At 51.1% G+C, this 20105-nt stretch overlaps 1 protein-coding gene across 1 annotated transcript in view; it reads right to left on the bottom strand.

Annotated features, from left to right (window-relative positions):
• SNED1 (sushi, nidogen and EGF like domains 1) overlaps window positions 1-20105 on the bottom strand; it is a 101541-nt gene that overhangs the window by 55341 nt on the left and 26095 nt on the right. Inside the window, 3 exon segments of the mRNA XM_020988987.2 lie at window positions 438-600; window positions 2621-2761; window positions 5437-5724. Of these exon segments, the coding sequence (XP_020844646.1) occupies window positions 438-600; window positions 2621-2761; window positions 5437-5724 (592 nt within the window).

The raw sequence follows: 20105 nt of genomic DNA on the forward strand, positions 1-20105 counted from the left end.
CCCAAATGTCAGGCAAACTCTTCTTTTTCCTTCTTTTCTCTTTCTTTCTTTCTTTCTTTCTTTCTTTCTTTCTTTCTTTCTTTCTTTCTTTCTTTCTTTCTTTCTTTCTCTCTCTGTCTCTCTCTGTCTCTCTCTTTCTTTCTCTCTCTCTCTCTCCTTCCTTCCCCCCTTCCTTCACTCCCTCCTTTCCTCCAACCCTTCTTTCCTTTCTTCCATCCATCGTAGGTCCATCAGGCACATGACCTTGCTCAGGGCTAATGACTTTAATGGACCCATTCCCTTCTGAGCTGCATAGCCCCTCAGCAGGACCCCACCTCTAGATGTGTCACAGGATGGGCACTGGAACAAAACAGGGACAAAAGGAGGAAACCCAGGCACCTTGCTGCCCTCCCCCCTCCCTGCCCCAAAGGGAAGACGCCTGGTGACTGTCCTCTTACTTGTGTTGCTGCAGCCCCCCACTTGCACCTGGGCATCATCGATTCTGAACACCCATCGCCCGGGGATACCCACATTTGTCGTCATCTCCACGTCGACGATGTCATCGGTGCGGGAGCCAGGGATGTTGAAGTAACGTTTCCCATCGCCAGCATTGAACCCTGCCTGGGAAGACAAGATCAGCAAGTCAGAATTCCAGGCCCAGAAGAGCATAGGCTGGCTTGCTGAAGTGAACCGGAGAGCTCGGCTGCCCGGCATCGTGGGAGAGTGTAGGACTTGGAGTCAGAAAGCCCTGGGTTGGAATCCTCTCCCATTCGAACTGTGTGACAACCTTTCCTCATCTGCAAAACAGAGGGATTGGACTCAGTGACCTCTAAGGTCTCTTCCAGCTCTAAATCTAGGCTCTTTTGAAGGCAGGGGCTTATTCCAATGACTCCCTCCACCATAAAAGAAAGACCAAAAAGAAATATAAGGAGACTCTGCTTAGCTCAGGGCTGGGCCGCTGGGCTCCCCATTGCCCAGAAGACCAAGCTTAGTCCTTCATCTGGTGGTGCCAGGCTTATCTCTCCCTGTTGCCTAGCTTGAACTCCCTCCTCTTGCCAGTGAGTCGGTAAATCCATCTTGCTCTCCTCTCCCTCTCCCCCAGCTGGCACGTCTGCATCTCTGTTCATGTTGGCCTGGATGTCCAGAATGCCTTCCCTATTCTTCTCACTCATCCAGTTTCAATTCATCCTTCAAAGTCCAGCTGAAAATCTGCCTCCTCCATGAAAGTTTCCATGGTAATAACAATAATAGCCAGCAATTACATAATGCTTTAAGGTTCACAAAAAGCTTTGTATATGTTATCTCATTTACTCCTTGCACCGACCCTGTGAGGTAGGTGCTAGAATTCTCCCCATTTTATCGACAAGGAAACTGAGGCTCAGAGAGGGTAATTGATTAGCCCTCTGTCCCAGTTTGCTGCCGTTCCACGGTTATTCTAGATCTCTCCCTTTGGGACTCCTAGAGCCCTTGTCTTCTCTATGGGACACTGGGTATTTCTCTGCTGCCTTGGATTGTAAGTTTCCTCATCAGGGGCACACGTTTCAGCTTTTCAGGCAGGGACAGTGGCTTACACGGTGTTTGGTCTATCTGTGCTTTCCTCGTGGTAAGGAACAGCTGATCCAGTCGGGCACGTGTGAAAGCACTTGGGAAAAGACAAATATTCTCCTAACCTAAGGCCTTGTTTTACAGGCCAATTCATCTGTGGGGTTGACCTGAAATGCTTCATTTTGACAGATAGCTGTGCTTGGAATGGTCTCTCTGACTCAGTGCCTGATACTGTTCATGGGATTATGGGTGACAGATCTGGAAGGAACCTCAGAAGCAGTCTGATCTAGTGCCCCCCTTTTACAGATGAGGAACCCAGACATAAGGAGACAAAGTGACTTGTTCCAAGGGCATAAATGGTGTCCTAGATCCAAGCTGGAAAGGCCCTCAGAAGCTGTCCATTCTGAGCCTCTCCTTCCAGATGAGGAAACCTTGGCCCAGAGAGGTAAGTGACTTGGCAGCAAGTGGCCATTTAGGTTGTGTCTGGCTCTAGGGCTGCCTGTGGGGAAGGAGGGAGAGGAGGTGCCCTGGCAGTGGCGCCCCTCCAGCGAAACCTTCTGTAACCACGTCTCATTCTGCGGGCATCCAGGCAGGGCCCGAGCCCGGCCTCTATGGACAAGCCTTGATATCAGCCCTTTTGGAGTCTGGAATCTCACCGGGCACTTGCTTCCGTGCACCTGTGATTTGTGATTTCCTGCTTGCTAGAGCCTCTCGAAATGGCCTGGGCAGAGTGCCAGGAACAGCTCAGCCGATGGCAAATGCTCACATCCTTCTGGGCACCGTTAAGAAAGAACAAAGGGATTAAATGAAAACAGGAGGGAGCATTTCTTGTCTGGGAGGTCGCTGCGCTTGAGTGTCGAGGCTGGGGCTGGGGGTGGGAGCCAGGCTGGCAGTGAGGTGATCAAGGAAGGAACTCAGTGGCACTGGCCAATGTAAAGAATGAACCCTGGCCAAACCGCGCGGCACCAAGGAGGGAGGGAGGGAGGGGGAAGAACCAGGCTCTTCACATGTCTCTGGAGAATCATGCTAACGGCATTAAACAAAAACGACAGAGAGGTTTCCGGGAATGTGCTTCCTGTGTGCCCGCTGATCCTACCTGTGCGGCAATGCCTCCTAGTCCCGCCAAGTCGCCCCCACTGCTGGCGTGCATGCCTGTGGTCCACAGGATGGACTCATAGTTGAATATGGTAAAAGACAGCTTGCCATCTGTGATGAGGACAATCTGGAAGGTGTTTACCTACAAGAAGAGAATCACAGATTGAATGTCAAAGCCACGAGGGTCCCTGGAACAGAGAGTGTGGAATGTCAGAGCAGGAAGTGCCCTTAGAACATAGAACACTCCGTGTCAGAGTTGGGAAGGACCTTAGGAACACAGAGCATGGAATGATAGAACTGGGAGGGACCTTAGAACATAAAATGCTGAATGTCAGAACTGGAAGGTCCTTTAGGACAAAGAACAGGGAATGTTAGAGTTGGGACCAATACTAGAATGTAGATCCTAGAAAGTTAGAGCTGGAATGTACCTCAGAAGTCATCTAGTGCAGACTCCCTTTATAGATGAGGAAACCGAGGTCTGCATGGAGTAAGTGCCTTTTCCAAGATCATGCAGCCAGGCCATGGTGAATCCAGCTGACTTACACATGAGGAAACTGATGGCCAGAAAGTTTCTTACTTACCCAGTGTGATGTAGGAAATAAGCATCAGAGACAGGATTTGAACCTGTACTCTCTGACTCAAGCAAAACACTAGCCTAACACCAGGAAAGGAAAAGGGGAACAGTAGGGGTGGAGGGGAAGAATGAGGAGGAACTGGGGAGAGGACAGGGGAAAGATGGGGGAGTGGGGCATGAGGAGAGGGGAGGACAAGGGGAGGATGTGGGGGACATTGCAATTCCTTAATGATGATTTGGTTGGTGGTGAAACTGGACTATGCCATTATCCTACAGGGGGTCAGTGGGGAGGGCTTGCAGATCCATGTCTCCTTGTAATGGAAAATGCAGTAGTGACTGTGATGGCTTGTCATAGGTACCAGATTTCTGCCTATGCAGATGTCCCATTCATTTGAACCATTTTAGAGTCCAGGAAGGAAATAGAATTGGGCCAGGAGAGATAGAGGGGGGCCGAGTGTGTTGGAGAGGTGTGCTGCCATGGTGGAAACTCTAGGTGGTTTTCACATATCTAGCTCAGTGTCTCTGGAGAGAGAGGCTTATGAGATTCTCATGTAGCAGATATGGAGAAAGTATGTGTCAAAAGGTAAAATTCTGGTTACAATCAGCAAATCAGTTGATGTTGCCTCTCTCCCTAGATGCTGGTACACCTTCACTAAGAGGTGTTAGCTCATCAAAACACTAGTTATCCCAGAAAAGTGAAAGATTGTGCATGTGCTTTTTCCCCTCAGGGTAATTTTAAAAATGTGTTTGATGTCTAACTAGCTCCTCATCTGAATGACCGAGTTAATGAACAAACCACTAGGTTAAGAAGAGAAGTGCAAACATAGATAGCATCTATTGATCTGAAGATCCTTAAATATATCACGGTAATATTTCATTTATTTGACATCATTAGGGAATCACGTGTTCTATGCATGAATTTTCTAGATAACCAAAAACATTTTTGATAGAATTCTTTCTAAAATACATCACATACCACATGCCTTCTTAAACAGAGCATCCTGAACACAATTTAGCCTTTTCTGAAAGACTCAGGGACCTCATAATGGACATCCGTCCCTGCCAAGCTCTTGGGGCTTGGGTGGGACTACAGTTGATGAGGCTCTTTGCCCTGCCCCAGTGGCGGGAGTGGATGCTACCTTCTGCAAGTGGCCCCAGCTTGTGCTTTTATTGTTCTTGGATCCACTTTGTATAGTTTTTATATCTCTTCACTGTCAAACTGTCCCTGCTGGCCATTGTTGGTGCATGTGTGCCAGCTTCTAGCAAGCCTCCTTGTGCCTTCAAACATTCTCCTTCGGGGTATTATTTACTGGGAAGAACAGTGTCTAAAAGTCGCTGATTTGAGTCAACAGGTTCTGAACAAGGGCCTCTCCTATCATCTCGAGTGAAATTCATGAGCCTTCCTTAGAGGTGTCTTGTCCAGTGGGTGCTTGAACAAGAATCATCTCTGCAGCCGCCCTCGTGGGGGCTCACTGCTCTTCAGTTTGAAGACTGTAGTGAGGGAGAACCTTCTCCCCTCTGAGGCAGCCCGTCTCCAGGGAGTTGTTCTGCCACCAGACCCGAACTAGTCTCTTGGTGCCATCCCCTTCCATTGACCCCTAGCTCTGCTCTCCTTCTACATGATGGCCCTCCTTAGGCTTGAAGACAGCTCTCCTGTGCCTCTTCAGAAGCACCCACTACCTACCCCCTTACTTCTAGTTTTGTTTCTGGGGACCCAACAGGAGAGAGAAATAGGACCCCTTGAGAAATGGAGGGACTTTGGCCACGGACGTTCTCAAGCCCCCAAGCTGAAGGAAATGAGACAGTCTGGCTTCCATGCCCCGCAGGATGGGACTTACATTTGGGCAGATGGGCTCAGGGTATTTAAGACTGTGTGTGTCTTCCCCAGAAAATTATTCTAATCTAGTTTGTGAGGACAGTTTTTAGTTGCCCAGAGAGGTTGAGCTCCTGCTAGGTTATCCTCTAGAACTGGTACCAAGATGGTCCTTTGCCTGGTCTGCTGGGCTAGGAGGGAGAAGAATGCTACAAAGAGATCTTTTAATCAGAGAGGATCCCCGCAGGAGCAGATCCATAGTGGTTCTGGGTGTGGCCACATTAGGCTCTAGTGGACGCTGTAGAACTTGCAAGCAGAGAATAGGTAAGGGGAGAGAGGGCTGCATGAGGTCCACAGTCAGGGATTACATTTGGTTAGAAAACCTGGTTAGACTCCTTTCCCTCCATCCTTCACCAATGGCTGAACTTACCGGAGAAAATGAGCTCCCTCCGAAAAAGGTCACCTTGTGCCAGGTGGCCACAAAAACCCACTTTGCTGAGAAGTCGGGGTGCTCTGGGAAGTATCTCCAGATGTCCTCCGTGGCTCTCTGCAGGATGGCCTGCTCCTTACTCTCCTGGTAATAGACCTCTCCAGCCCGGCGGTTATCGACATCAGCCCAGAAAGCAGCTACCACACAGCGGTCTTTAGAGATAGGGAAGGCTACCGGTGTGAATTGGGAGACTTCCTTTAGGAAGGAGATGATTCCGTTGTTGTTCACCTGTTTGAGAAGAGAAAACGAAAGCAAAAGGTTTGACCAGGCATGGAAGCTTGTCATGGAGACTACAACCAGCGAATGCTCTTCCATCCTAGAAACTGAGTCTCAGAGGTGGAAAGGATCTTAGCGATCAGTGAACCCAGTCATTCACCAATATGGGTGGCTGTCGACTTTAGAAAGTCACTTCTGGAGATGCAGAGAGGACTTCACAAGGCAGCTAGAAAGGGTTTACCCAACATCATCTGGGCCCTCTGCAGGGACACAATACTTGTACTGCTCCCTAATCAGCCTTCTGTGCCACTCACCATAGTGTCTCCTCAAACCTCCCCCACCATCGCAGTTCTGAACTTTGTCTCATACTTGATTGCAGAAATTGAAGCTGCTGACAACAAGCTCCTTTTTTCCTCATCTACCACCCTCCTGACATCCTTCTCCCTTCTCTCCTCTTTTGCCCCAGGTTCTGATGTCTTTCTTATTGCCAGGGTAAATCCCTATACAAGCACACTCGATCCTGTACCCTCCTTTTTCTCCAGCAGATCACCCCTGCTATCCTCTTTTCTTTCTGTTTTTCCTTTTCCTGTTCCTCTCTCTCTTTCTCAGTCTTTCCCTGTCGCTGTGGGTACGTCTCTCTGTCTCTCTCTCTCTTTTCAGTCTCTCCCTATCTGCTGAGTCTATAAACACAGCCAAATCTCCCCTATTGTTAAAAAAATCCTTACTAGGTCCTATCATTTTAGGTAACTGTCATGTTAGACCTCTCCTCATCTTTTTAGCCACCCTCCTTGAAAAAGCCATTTATACTAAGCACCCCCACTTTCCCTTGCTCTCCTCTGAAGTCCCCAGCCTCATCATTGAACTAAAACTGCTCTTCCAAAGTTACTAGTGATTTCTTAATGGCCAAATCTAACGGGCTTCCCTGATCTTCATCCTTCTAGACCTCTCTGCAGCATCTGACTGTTGGCTACCCCTCCTGGGTCCCCTCTCCTCTTTTCTTTCATGACAGAACTTTCCCTTCTCCTACTTGGGTGACTGCCTGTTCCTTTTCAGCTTCTGCTGGTTTGTTGTCCACATCAGACTCACTGGGGCTGTGCTCCAGGAGTTCTCCAGGCTGTCTGCTCTCTGATCTCCCCAGCTGCCATTGGTTTCATGATCATCTCTGTGCACATGACTGTTCCGATATCACAACCTGCCAATAGGCAGACATACCAAGCCGGAGGTTCTGGAAGCATCTTACACGTGTCTAAACCAGAACTCATTGTCTCCCAAGCCCTCACTCCTTCCAACTTCCCACTGACTGTTGGGGGCACCACCATCCTTTAGTCACCAAGGTGGCCTCCTCATTCCTCCTCCACCTGAATACCCAAGCCATACTCACTCTACAGCTTCTCTTGCATCTTGACCCCTTCTCTCTGCTCACACAACAATCTCTCTAGTTCAGGCCCTCATCATCTCTAGTCTGTCCTATGGTAACAACCTCCTGTTTAGATTCCCAGCGTCAACTCTTTCCTGATTCTGATCCATCCCCCATTAAGCTGCCAAGTGATCTTCCTAAAGCACAGGTCTGACCATGTCACCTCCCTCCCCCCCTTGATGGACTTTAGTGACTCTTCTGTCTCCAGGATCAAATATAATCTACCCTCTTTGGCATGTAGGTCCTTTCACAGTGGGTGACTTTGTGCCAGGAAGCGTGCTGAGTGCTGAGCATACAAAGAAAGGCAAAACGATGGTTCCTGACCTCAGAGAGAGCAAGTTTTCATGGAGGAAACAACATGGCAACAGTTACATACATACAAGATACATATAGTGTAAATGGGAGGAGGTCTCAGAGGGGAGATAACAGAGCGGGGAAGGGACTGGGAAAGATGTTCTGTGGTATTTGAGCCGTCCTGAAGGAAGCCAGGAGCATTCCAGGCCCTGGGTGTGCGCACAGCTGGGAGCTAGAGGCTCAGGAGGGAGGGCATCAGCAAGAGGGCTGCCAGATCCTGGAGGACATGGAGGATGGTAAAATGTACAAAGACTGGAAAGGGAAGAAGGGGCTTTAAAGGCCAGACAAAGATTTTTATATTTGGCCCTAGAGCTTATTTTGTAGGGGGTGGCTGGTCAGACTTGCACTTTAGGAAAACCAGTTTGACAGAAATTTGGAGAATAGAAGAGATTGGAGTCCTAAAGACCAATGAGCAGGTTATTAAACTAGTCCAGGCAATAAGTAATGAGGGTCTTAACTAGGTTGGTGGCCAGGTAAGTGGTGGGGTGGGCTGGGGTGGTAGATTGAAGAGAGAGTCTGGAGTCTTCATTAGGACTTAGCAACTGGTTGCATGCCCGGGGTGGGAGAGAAGGAAGAGCCAAGGATCATTCTGAGATTGTACACTCATGGAAAGAGGGAAGGTTGTGAGAGGTGAAGTAGTCTGGAATGCCAATCGGATGTCCAGTGGGGGTGTCTTTATCCCTTCAGCCCCCTCCCCTTCCCCTGCCACAGTCTCCAGGCTTCTTCCAGGAAAAGGTTGCCTGGAGATGTGCCCAAACGATGGGCGAGACAGGAAGGTGCCAAGATCGGGACACAATCCCCATCCTTCATAAGCTCTCCAATGTTCCCTTCCTCCTCCCCTCATCACATACTGTGGGTTTCCTTCATTGATGCACAGATGGGAAGCCAAAAGGTTACGAGCAGAACCTGCCCTGGTACCTGTGCCGAGTCCCTTTAGATTCATACTGAAGGGCTCTTCCCTTCTCATAAATATTTAAGAGTTTTTTCTTCCTGGCCCTTGAAGTGTGGGCATTCTTTCTTAGGTGTGGGAGGAGGCCCTTTCCTTCCCACTCTCCCAGCATCTCTGCTCTTCTGCCCTCGCCTCATCCTCATCCCCATCCCCATCCCCATCCTCAGAAGCTGGTCCCCTCCTGGTCTGTTTCTGTGTCAATGTCTGCCTCATTTTTGTAGGGAACGAGGTGTGGGCTGGAGAATGGTAGCCTGGGGGTCTAGGGAGGAAGGTGGAACAGACCAGGCCTGTTCTCCTGCCAGAGATGGGCCAAAGGAAAGAGAAACAGCTGAGAAGGCAAGAGCCTAGCTGCAAAGGCTTAAGCAAACAGTGCCCAGCTCACTGAGGCCAGCTCCCTCCTCACCTGGGAGGAGACATAGGCGTGCCATTGGAAGCCTGGTCTTACTTCCATGCTTTAAATAGCCAAGTTTTTATACTGAAGGGACAAAAGTTATTTTTTTCCCCTTTCAGTCAAATGTGATGCTTGGGGCGTGCCCTAGGTCTGGGGGTCCCTGGACTGGATTGTGGTATCTCCAGGGTGAGAGGGGGTCCCTGGGGTTGGGAATGGTGGGGTCAGATGCCCTAAGCTTGTTCCAAAGACCTTCTCTTGTCTAGTAATGTCCCTCTCTCAAAGCAACAGTATCTCAGAATCTCAAAGCTGGCGACAGCCTTGCAAGCCATAGGGACACTCCACTCCACCCTGAAGCGGTCAGCCAGCCTTTACTGCAGGACCTCTGCTAAGCAAAAACTAGCCACTGCCTCTCATTCTACTTCAGGACTGCTATAATGATTAGGATGCTTTTCTTTCTATGTAGCCTTATTTTGCCTCTTGCCAACTTTTGACAGCTAGGGGGTGCCACAGGGCATAGAACTCAGGACGTGGAGTCAGGAGACCTGAATTCAAATTTGACCTTGGATGCTAGCTGTCTGACCCTGGGCAGGTCACTTCATTGCTCTCTGCCTCAGTTTCCTCACCTGTAAAATGGGGGATAATAACAGCTCTGGCTATCAAGAGGGTGATATAAGCTAATATGGGCAAAGGGTCTGTAAACCCCTTGTTATTACTGTTAGACCATTTGAGTTAACATGTCTCAGTGCCTCTCCGATGTGATCCACACCTGGAGAAGCATCTCTAACATGTATCCAAGCTCTCATTCGATCTTCCCTCCCCCTCCCAAGGCATTCCATTCCCTTTTTGGAAGCTCCATCGGGAGTCCAGCTCACCAGGGCGAGTGCCCCTTCCCCTCACAGTCCTTCCAGTTGCTTTCAAATCAACTCAGTTTAATCCGGTTCACTTGAACCACATGCTCTGTGCTCCATGCTGTAGGAGATATGAGATGACTAAGCCATGGCTCCTGACCTCAAGTATACAGTTGGCAGTGAGATGACAGGTAAAGAGGAGGCATTTATTAGGCACCTGCTGACTGCCCAGCAGTAGGGAGACAAACAGTGGTGAACATGAAACAGTCTCTGTCCTCAAGGACTTTCTATTCCATTGGGAAAGGTGCATGATGAACAGGAAAACAAGGCGGAATGGACATGCCGTGGGAGATTAGGGGATGGCCCTTCCTCCCTCTGGGGGCCGGGGCAGGCTCTTCCTGACCCTTTGACTGTCTCTTGTCTCCTATCCCTACACCCCATTCAGAGGGACATGAGCTACCTGTTTTCTTAGGTGTTAGGTGGGCCCAGCCACTCTGCTTTGTGTAACCTTGGAGCCCAGCAGAAGAGAGGGAGAATCAAAAGACCTGGGTTTGAATCCCGCTCCATTGTGTATGGCCTGTGAGACCCTGGAAAAGTCTCTTCCTCCATCTGGGTCTTAGTTTCCTCATCTGTAAAATGAGGGGGTGGCCCAGAGGAGCTCTAGGGTCCTATGATGGCCCCAAAGCTGGACGAGGCTGAAGTCGGTCCTCAGCATGACCATTACGACCCTCATGGGTCGTCGGCAGGGACCTGTCCATCTGAGTTGAACCTGGGAGGCTGACCTGTCCCCGTGGCCCCCATCTGCAGGCTACTTTCTGATCAGTCCCTCCTGGATGGTTCGCTGCCTTAGACTGAGCCTGGTCTGCTCGGATCTTGTGCTCCCTTGCCTGTCTGCTTCTCTGCACCAAAGGCTGGGAAACTCTGTTCCTGTTCTGTTCTTCTCGGCTGCTTGATACTCATATCCCTCCTTTATGTGCTGATTGAGAGCCACATGGAGACCCCATTAGTAAATCTTGCTCCCTGGTGCACCTCCACTCCTGGAGGCAGTCACAAAAGAGAGCTCATGAGCCATGAGGCTGGGCACACATTGTGAAGGAGGGAGGCTGCTGAGGTGGATGTGTCTGTAAATGAGCAAGTGGGCAGGCTGAAGGTATAAAAGACAAGAAAAGGGCTTTTAGGTGTGTGAGGGGATCTTGATTTTTATTTTGGGCTGTATGAGCCACTCAGCAACATTTGTGGCTCCCTGCACTGTGTGTACCACTGCTACCATGCAAGGCCCTGGGAGTACAGACAAAAAGCCCTGCCCAGGGGCAGCTAGGTGGCACAGTGGATAGAGCCCCAGCCTGGGAGTCAGGAGGACCTGAGTTCAAATGCGACCTCAGACACTTGACACTTACTAGCTGTGTGACCCTGGGCAAGTCACTTAACCCTGATTGCCTCACCAAAAAGCAAAAAAAAAAAAAAAGGTCCTGCCCTCAGGGAGTCTGCAGTCTATCAGAGGTTATCCTGAGCCCAGATGGAATAATGCACAAACCTATACAGAATAAATACACAAATACAAGATAATATTGAGATAGACTAGCCACAGAGGGGATCGGTGAGGGAGTCATGGGAAGGGGGCCCTTAGAGATGGGCTTTGGAGCATGGGAGGGATTCTGAGGGACAGAGGGGAGGAGGGTGTGGACTCAGGCACATGCTCCAGGACTAAGCAGAGGCTCAGAGGGAAGAGATGGCGTGTTATGGGGTGTTGGGGCAGTAAGAAGGCCAGTTCGGCTGGACCCCAGAGGGCAGGAAGGAGAGCGATAAGTCCAGCGGGACTGGAGAGGTTGGCTGGAGCCAGGGGAAGAAGGTCCTCAAAGACCAAACCTGTGATCAGAACGGGATGGTTTTCAGGGAGAAAGAATATTGGCAGCAGACCAAAATGTAGCCCCAGGGCTGGAAAGCTCAGCTAAATTAGAACGAATCTATGGGTCGCCTGGTCAGGCTCTGCTCATTTTAAACTGGATTTCCTGGGCCCGCAGATGAGAGTGAGCGGATGTGGACTGGGAGCTGGGGGAGCCTGGGGGAGCCTGTGGGAGTGCAAGGGGAGGGCTGGGGACTCTTTTCCCACCCGGAGTGTTGGCCCCACAGGCTTCTCCAGGCTGAGTTCTTCACTAAAGCACAGCCATACACACTCTGCATCATCTGATCACAAAAATATAAATTGCATTTTTGAAGTATTAATTTAAAATGGTGGAAATACATCTGTCCAGTCAATATGAAGGGACTTTCAGGTACCATTGAAAGCAGAAAATGTGAGGAGAACCAAAGGGACTGGACTCATGAGCGAGGCATCATTTCGATTCAGCAGTTCAGTTCAACAGACGTGTATGAAACTGGCAGGGTTCTGGGAATACAGAAGTGGATGAGAAACAGACCTTATCTCAAAAATGTAATGGGATGGAGGAGAGTGAAACCACCCATGATAATAAGGGAGAGACAGATGGGGGCAAAGACTCGAGGCGGGGGAGGCCACTTTCACCTGGTGTACAGTGAGGGCACACGGGCATACAGCACGGAGGGGCTAGCTCCTGCAGTGGCTCTGGAGTAAAGGGAGGGACGTCAGTAGATGGGGATAGGAGATGAATCCAGTCCAACCCAGGGCACGGGGGCACTACACGGATAAAGGCACAGAGATGGGAGAAAACCAGAGAGAATGGATACAAAAGATGTCATGGAGGTGATATGGACAGGTCTTGGCAACTGCTGGACATGGAGGCTAAGAGAGAGGAAAGGTTTAAAGATGCCTCTGAGAACTGGGCAGAGAGCAGGGGCATCTGCAGAAATGAGCGTGAGGTCAGGGTTACATGGCCGCTCCCTTCCCGGGAGGGTGAGTGGGGAGAAGAGGAAACATTCAGATGTGTCTGAGTATTTCTGCCTGTGGTGTGAGAGTCTCAGAAATGGCCAGGCAGTCAACAGGCATCTGTTAAGTACGTTTTGTGTGTCAAGCAGTTACTGGAAGGATATTGAGTGTTCGTGGCTGGGCAGCACCAATAGGATAAATGACAGTACTACCTAAATTAACTTACAGATTTAGTGTTATGCCAATCACTTGCCGTTGGATAGAGCTAGACTAAAAATCACAATTCATTCGGAAGAACAAAGTTGGGGTAGCTAGGTGGCGGAGTGGATGGGGCACTGGCCCTCGAGTTACATGAGAACTTGAGTTTGAATCTGACCTCAGACACTAGCTGTGTGACCCTAGACAAGTCACTTGAGCCTTATTGCCTCGGGGGAAAAAAGAACAAAGCATTCTCAAGGCAAATTATGAAAAAAGTGAGCATAAAGGGGGCTTAGCATTACCAGATTTCAAACTCTGTTGTTAATTAGTAATCACCAAAACTATTTGGCACTGTCTCAAAATAGAAAAGTGGATCAGTGGAGCACACTGAGATCGATGACTTGGCAGCGTTAGATAAACCCATCCTAGGTTCCTTTGGGGAAAGAACTCCCTTTTGGGGAAGATCTCCTGGAAAGCTGGGAGGTGGTCTCGCAGAAACCAGAGAGACCGACTTCTGTGTCAGAGCCTCTATCCTAAGGAACTCGGAATGGGCTTGAGTACTAAGAGAAGCACAGAGGATGGACAGAGAAGACAGAATGAGCACACGACTAGGGGTGCCTTCCAGCAGGAGTCTGACTGGTCTGTAGGCTCACTGCTGGCGAATTTAAGCAGCTGCACTTCTATGCTTTGGTTTTAGATGTGGGTAGTGTAGTGCCGACTGAGATTATATCGGTAGTAGTAATAATAATAATAATAGCTGGCATTTGTATAGCACTTGAAGGTTTGCAAAGCACTTCACTGATTTCATCTGTTCTCGTGACAACCCTGGGTGATTACCCTTATTTTACAGTTGAGGAAACTGAGGCGAACAGTAGTTATGTGACTTGCCCAAGGTCAAACAGCTAGTAAGCATCTGAGGCTGGCTTTGAACTCAGGCCTCCCTGACTCCAGGCCCAAGGCTCTAACTCCTGTGCCACCACCAGCTGCCATAAGGCACTGAATCACAGAATCTCTGGGGTAAGAAGGACTGCAGAGGCCTCATGGTCTTCACCTGTACTTGACCAGAAATGGTGATGCAGTCTTTGCCGAGTCCTTCCGTGAAGGGTTGGGGGGTGTGAGGCATGCATCCTGACCCCTGCCCCACCATTCCACAGAGCTGCCTGCTGCTGCCTTGTTTTGACTTGCACCTTCCTGGAGGCTGCACCCCAGGGTACCCCAATTCCTGTGTTTCCTCCTTCTAGCTAGGAAAGCCTCCCTTCCAGTCACCCACTTTGATGATAAGGACTATGCGTCCCAGAAGCTTCAGCTGGGCTCCCTCCTGCCCCCAGGACATAAGGAGACCGTCTCTGTGGTCTGATGCCAGCCTCTCCGACCCCAGCCTTGTTTCTGTGGAGGATTGGCTTCAACACATGGGGTTCAAGGGGGCTTCCTGCTCTTCCTCGTAAAGGGCCTGGGCTTCTTGCCTCAGAGTCTTTCCCGAGGGTGTCCGTTCTGGCCTGGACCTTCTCCCTGCAGGATCAAGCTCACAACCCTGACTCCCTCAGTTCTTATGCCCCTACCCCCTTATTTTATCTTATGCACACCCTGTGTTTGCTTTTTCTGCTCATGAACCATCTTGCCTTTTATCTTTGTATCCCAGTGCCTAGCACAGCATAGGCCTTAAATACATATTTGGTGATTTATTATTGATAGACAGCACTAAGTCTAAACCTCCTATCTTGTGGATGAGAGTTCTGGGGAGGTCAGTGACTTGGCTAAGGTCATACATCTGATAGGGGCAGAGACACTATCCGAAGGGATAGGGGGCTGTCACGACATACAGAGCACTGGGCCTGGAGCCAGGAAGACCTGAATTCAGATCCAGCTTCAGACACTTACTAGCTGTGTGACCCTGGGAAGTCTCCCTGCCTCATTTTCCTCATCTGTAAAATGGGGCAATAGCAGCACCTCCCTCCCAGGGTTGCTGCGAGGATGAAATAGTGCCTGGGACATGGCAGGTGCCATGTAAATGTCAGCATCATCGCGGTTGGTTTTGCTGGATGAAGCCCAGCTGTCCTGTCTCTGAGGCCGGTAGCCTTTCCCCTGTGACACACGTACTGCTTCTCATAGGCCTGGAGGTGGGCTGGGGCAGTGGTTGGTCAACACGCATTTATTAAGTGCTTACTGTATATCAGGCACTGTGTTGTGTTGGACATACAAAGAGGACAGAAATCAGTGCCTGCCCTCAAGGAGGTGATGCTCTGATGCGAGAGACCCTATGCCAGTAACTGCGTGGATCCCACATAGGGAAGGTAGGCCCAGAGGGGAAGGCACAGCAGGGGGGTGCGCATGGAAGGCCTTCCTTCCCGGCCTCCCTCCGGGACTTCACATCCCAGAGAGCTGTCAGCACCGTTTCCTCCTGGCTGTCCTCCTCAGCTGCAAGGAAGGTAGCTGCCCCTGCTGTGCCCTCTCGTCATGCTAGCAGAGCCCCTGCCTGACATCTCTCTCACCGAGCCCAAGCCCCCAAGTCCCAGGCAGTGCAGCCCAGCCCCCCCCCCCCCCCCCCGCTGCTCTGCTAAGCCCCATCACCGCTTAACGAGCTGTGTCGGCTTCCCCAGCGTGCCAGGTCATTAAGACCCAAGCAGGCACTCACAGGCCATCTGTGTCCTCGGCAAGTGGCCTGGCTCCACTGGCATTCCAGGCCCAAACCCTGCCCTTTGTTCCCGTTGGTAATGAGGGGCGGGCACGGCCCCCTCCCAAGAGCCGAGCAGCTACCAAGCCGAGTCTGAAGCACAAGGTGGGAGGCTCCCAGCTGACATGTGGCCATGCCCCTGGAGTCAGGGCCTCATTAGTCTTTCTAATGAGAACCCAGGATGTGCTAGGCTCCAGGAGGCTGTCCTGCCAGGGCTCAAGGAATGAGTCTTTGCTGAGCTTCCCCCCACCCCGCCTGCCCCCAATTACCATGGTTTGGGAAGTTATTTCAGCTTGGTAAGTGAGAGCTAGGATTTTATTCTATTAGCAAGGAAAGTAAGACCATTTAGTTGTGAGGGACCTTCCTGAGGTTCTTGACCCCTGTCCCATCCCAGACTTTTGAGTAGAGGGAGTACTGGCCTGCCAAAGAACGTCAGGCTGGCCTGACTAACTTAGGATCAGAGAGTTGGAAAAGGACCTTGGAGATCAAAGGATTATAGGCTGTGAGAACTGGAAGAGACCTTAGGAATCATGGAATCAGAGAATTCAAGAGCTGGAAGGGACCCCAGAGGCCATCTGGTCCAACCTGTGCCTCTCTGAAACATGGTCATCCGACTTTTTCTTGAGGCTTGTGGTGAGGTGGAACCCACCCTCTCCTCCTGAGATGGCCCATCCCCTCCACCTGAGATGGCCCACCCCCTCCACCTGAGATGGCCCACCCCCTCCACCTGAGATGACCCATTCCCTCCTCCTGAGATGTCCTGTCTTCTCCTGAGATAGCCTACTCCTCTTTGAGACAGCTTTTAATTGTGAGGGAGATTTTCCGACATCAAATCTAATCCCTCTTCCATGTGACAGCCCTGAACATATCTGAAGACAGCTTTCTGGCCACCCCTGAACCTTCTCTTCTTCAGGGTAAACATTCCCAGTTCCTTAAAGGGATCACTCTGGACACTCTCCAACTTGTCACCAGCATCCTTCCTGAAAGGCGATGCTCAGAGTTGAATACAACATTCCGTCTTGGGTCTGACATCGTCATTTAAGGGCCTCCTATCTTCAGTGCAGTGGGTGTGATGCTGGAGACCCAAGGACAGCATGACCTCATTCCTGCCCTCCCAAGACTCCCATTCTTGGTCTGTGGAGACCATCAGGAGGACCTTAGATTACAGGGGCTGAAAGGACCCAAGATCACAGGCTCCCACATTTAGAGGTGAGAGAGGCCCCAGAGGCTTTCTGGACCGATCCCTTGTTGGGCAGATGTGGGAATGGGAACCCAGAGAAGGCAAAGGGCTTGTCCTGGGCATTTCAGAGCCAAGACTTGGTCCCGTGGCTTGGATCTCACGTCCACGGTTCTTCCCGCATTCTGATTCTGGATGTTGTACTTCATGCTCCACCTGCTTCCTCGAGCCAAGTCCAATTATTAAGTGCCTACTGCATGCTAGGAACTGTGCAGAGTGCTAGGGAGACAAAGGAAGGTGAAGATAAAAGGGGGCCAGCGTTGAATGGGGGAGCAGCCGTGTGAACACAAGGTAGAGTGGAGATAAGAAGATCGTGGTGGAAGGAGGTGAGCTGACCGCCCAGGAAGGATTCTTGTCAAGGGCCCAGGGCTGTTATAACAGAGCCTTTACAACCAGAAGGCTCTGCCCGGGGACTGAGCAGCTCGGAGCTGTCCTGGTCTCAAAAGCTTCCTGGGAGGCCAGCACTTCCTGCATGTGCAGGCCTTTGGTGTTGGGCTGAGCCCATCCATTTCCGAGCCTCGGTTCCTCTAACTCAGATCTGATGCCCCCAGTGCCCCTGCTGAGCAAGGGTCAGCCTGACCCTGCCCTGTACTTGCTCACACGCTGAGAACATGGCAGCCCGAATGGGGCTTCTCCCCCACCCCAGATGGAGCCCCAGCACATAGACTTGGTCCAGTGACGTCTGAAAAGGGCCAGAAACCATGAAAGACAATTCAATTTAAGAAAGCAGATATTTAGTAAACACCTATTCCATGTCAGGCTCTGTGCTGGGCAATCAGAGATGGTGACAGAAATGAAGCTGGCGTCTGCCCTCTGGGTGCTTACGTCTCCTTGGGGGGGGGGGTGGAGGGATAGCACCTGCTCAGATCTTCCGGGCATTCTGTGATCTCTTGAATACAAGCAGGGCCCTCCAATGGCGCAGATTGTGTCCCGTCCACACCTGTTTCCCAGTACATCACTTACTACCTATGTGGCCTCATAGGGCCTCGGTTCCCTCTTCTCTGAATTGGGAGGGTTGGACTCGACCGGCTCTGAGTTTTCCTCCTGCTCTTAACTGAGGATCCTATGAAATGGAGGGGGGAGGAAATCAGGGAAGGCTTCATGGAGGAGGTGCGCCTGGAGCTGAGACTCAAAAAATGAAAGAGGTTTCGGGGTCAACGTCGGAGGAGCTCATTCCAAGGCAGAGGGACGCCGCGGGCAAACGCAGTCAGGTTCTGGCTGTCACCTGCCCTCAGGAAGAGGCAGTGGCCCAGAAAAACCTTTCCCCAGCCGTGCACACAAAACCCACACTCACTGGTCTGGTATGAGAGAAGCCACAGACTGCCGGGAGTGGAAGCCAGCAGCAGAAGCCACAACCGAGGCAGGCCGGAGCATGCAGGTCCCGGCCCAAGGGCAGCAGGTTCAGTCTGCCTCAGATGCAGGTGCATGCTCTGGCTCCTGTGGAGGGCTTCGGGGGGAGGCGGCTTTGGGCCGGGGACTGGGCAGGAGGAGAGTCTGGTTCTCTCCCTTTGAACAAAACAAGACGTCTAACAGTATTTCTTGGGCGTGTGCAAGCTGTTGGTCAATTTAATGGGAACTGTTCCCTTGGCTTGGGTTATGTGACCACAAATCACAGGACAGTTTTGCAGCTTGGTAAATAAAATGGGTGGGAAAGATAGAAAAGCAAAAACAAGGGTTTGAGGTTTAAGGCAAAGGGTGGGGGCTGGGAGGGAGACCAGGTGGGGAAGCGGCCTTCCTCTAAGGCCAGCCCACCTGCCGTGGCAGAGCCCCAGCCAGGTCTGAGCAGGGAAGGGAAGGGGTGCCAGTGACGGGGCCTTCCGGGCCTCGGGAACACTGTGGGGACGTTTCCTGAAGGAAATAGGACTAGGAACACCATTCTTGTGGTATTTCCGACTTGGACGCAACCAGGAAGTACGGGAAAGTCCACTGGTGAGAGCGGGGGCTGGGGCTGTGTGAAAGGGGCCAGCATCCACACATACCGATGATTGCCCCCTGGGTGAGGAAAGACAGCCAGCGACCCCAAAGGAAAGAGCCCTGATCTGGAGTTTGGGGAGCCAGGTCAAACCCCTGCCTGCCTGCCTGCCCTCTGCAGCCAGGTGATTTTGGACAAGGCCTTTTACTGGCCTCAGCTTCCTTCTCTGTAAAGTCAGAGGGTTGGACTAGGTGATATCTAGGCTACTTTCTAGTTCTGATATTCTCCGAACTTGCTTCAAACACCTGAGGGGAGACCTGTGGAGATGTACCAAGATAGAGACAGCCATTCAGTTCAGTTCGGTCCATGTCTTGAACACCTGCTATGCGCAGGACTGTGTCAGGTGCTGGGGAGGGGCTCTCATTCCACTGGGAGAATTTGGCTTTTTTCTGAAAGATCTGTGTTGAAGGGGATGGAGGGATGGCCCAGCTCTGCCCACAGAATGGCCATGGGAGCCTAGGCCAGTCACTGGACTCCTCACTGTTCTGAGCAGCTCTGCAAGACCCCAGGGTGCAGTTGTCAGCCTGCATGGGGAGAGGGACTTTCCTCCTCCCCAAAGCAGTGAACTCTTAGGTCCACTCCCTGTTCCCTGGGTGGGGGGTGGGGGGAATGGTCAGGCATGGCCCAGACATTTTCATTAGAAGCCTGTAAATGTGCATTTGTCTCCATGGAACAATCAATATGAGAAGACGTCAAGGGGCCCTGAAAGCTACACATAGAGGTAGTTAGTGAGGTGTGAAATGGAGAGAGTACTGGTCATGGAGGTCCTGAGTTTGAATCCTGTTTTAAACACCTACTAGCTGTGAGTCTTTGAGAAAATCACTTAACCTCTCCGGCTCAGTTCCCTCATCTGTAAAATAAGGAGGTTGAACCTGACAGCCTAGCTCTGAATCTACAATCCTATGAGGCTACATTTCTATAGCATTTTACAAACACTACCCTGTTGTCAGTTTGTGGGCATCTTCTCAAAGGTCAGAGAGGTGGCCTCTTTTGTGCAAGGTCACACAGCTAGTCATGATTGAAGGTGGGATTTGAACCCAGCTCCCTCCTGACTTCAGAGCCATCATTTTCTCCACCTTGCCTACTGCCTATGAAATAGAATCACATGGCAGAGTTAGTGCTAGGGAAACACCCCTCTGTCCCTATCCTCCTCCCAGATCCCCAGAGGGGGAGAGGAGAGGGCTTTCCAGGAGTCCATGTGGATTAGCCCATAACCGGGGCACCATCAGCCCCCGAGCAGTCTGGAGATTCCTTCTAGCACCCTCTCTGCAGTACACATTCTCCTCTCCTACACTTTCTCTGCTGCCCTGTCCATCCCTGCCTGTGTATGCCCACATCACCTCTCTAGTCATCTGCAACAAGGGGTATGGCCCCACTTGGTGGGTCTGCCCCTCATTGGTAGGTGAGGGCCTTGGAATGCACATTTTGGGAAAGGCAGGCAGACAGCCATTCACCACCAAGGTGGGAGGGGGGCAGCCTGGGGAATTGGAAAAAAAGGCTTGACCAACAGTCCA

This window comes from Phascolarctos cinereus, unplaced genomic scaffold (genome assembly GCF_003287225.1).
Source record: "Phascolarctos cinereus isolate Bilbo 61053 unplaced genomic scaffold, phaCin_HiC Scaffold_7;HRSCAF=346, whole genome shotgun sequence".
Lineage (NCBI taxonomy): Eukaryota > Metazoa > Chordata > Mammalia > Diprotodontia > Phascolarctidae > Phascolarctos > Phascolarctos cinereus.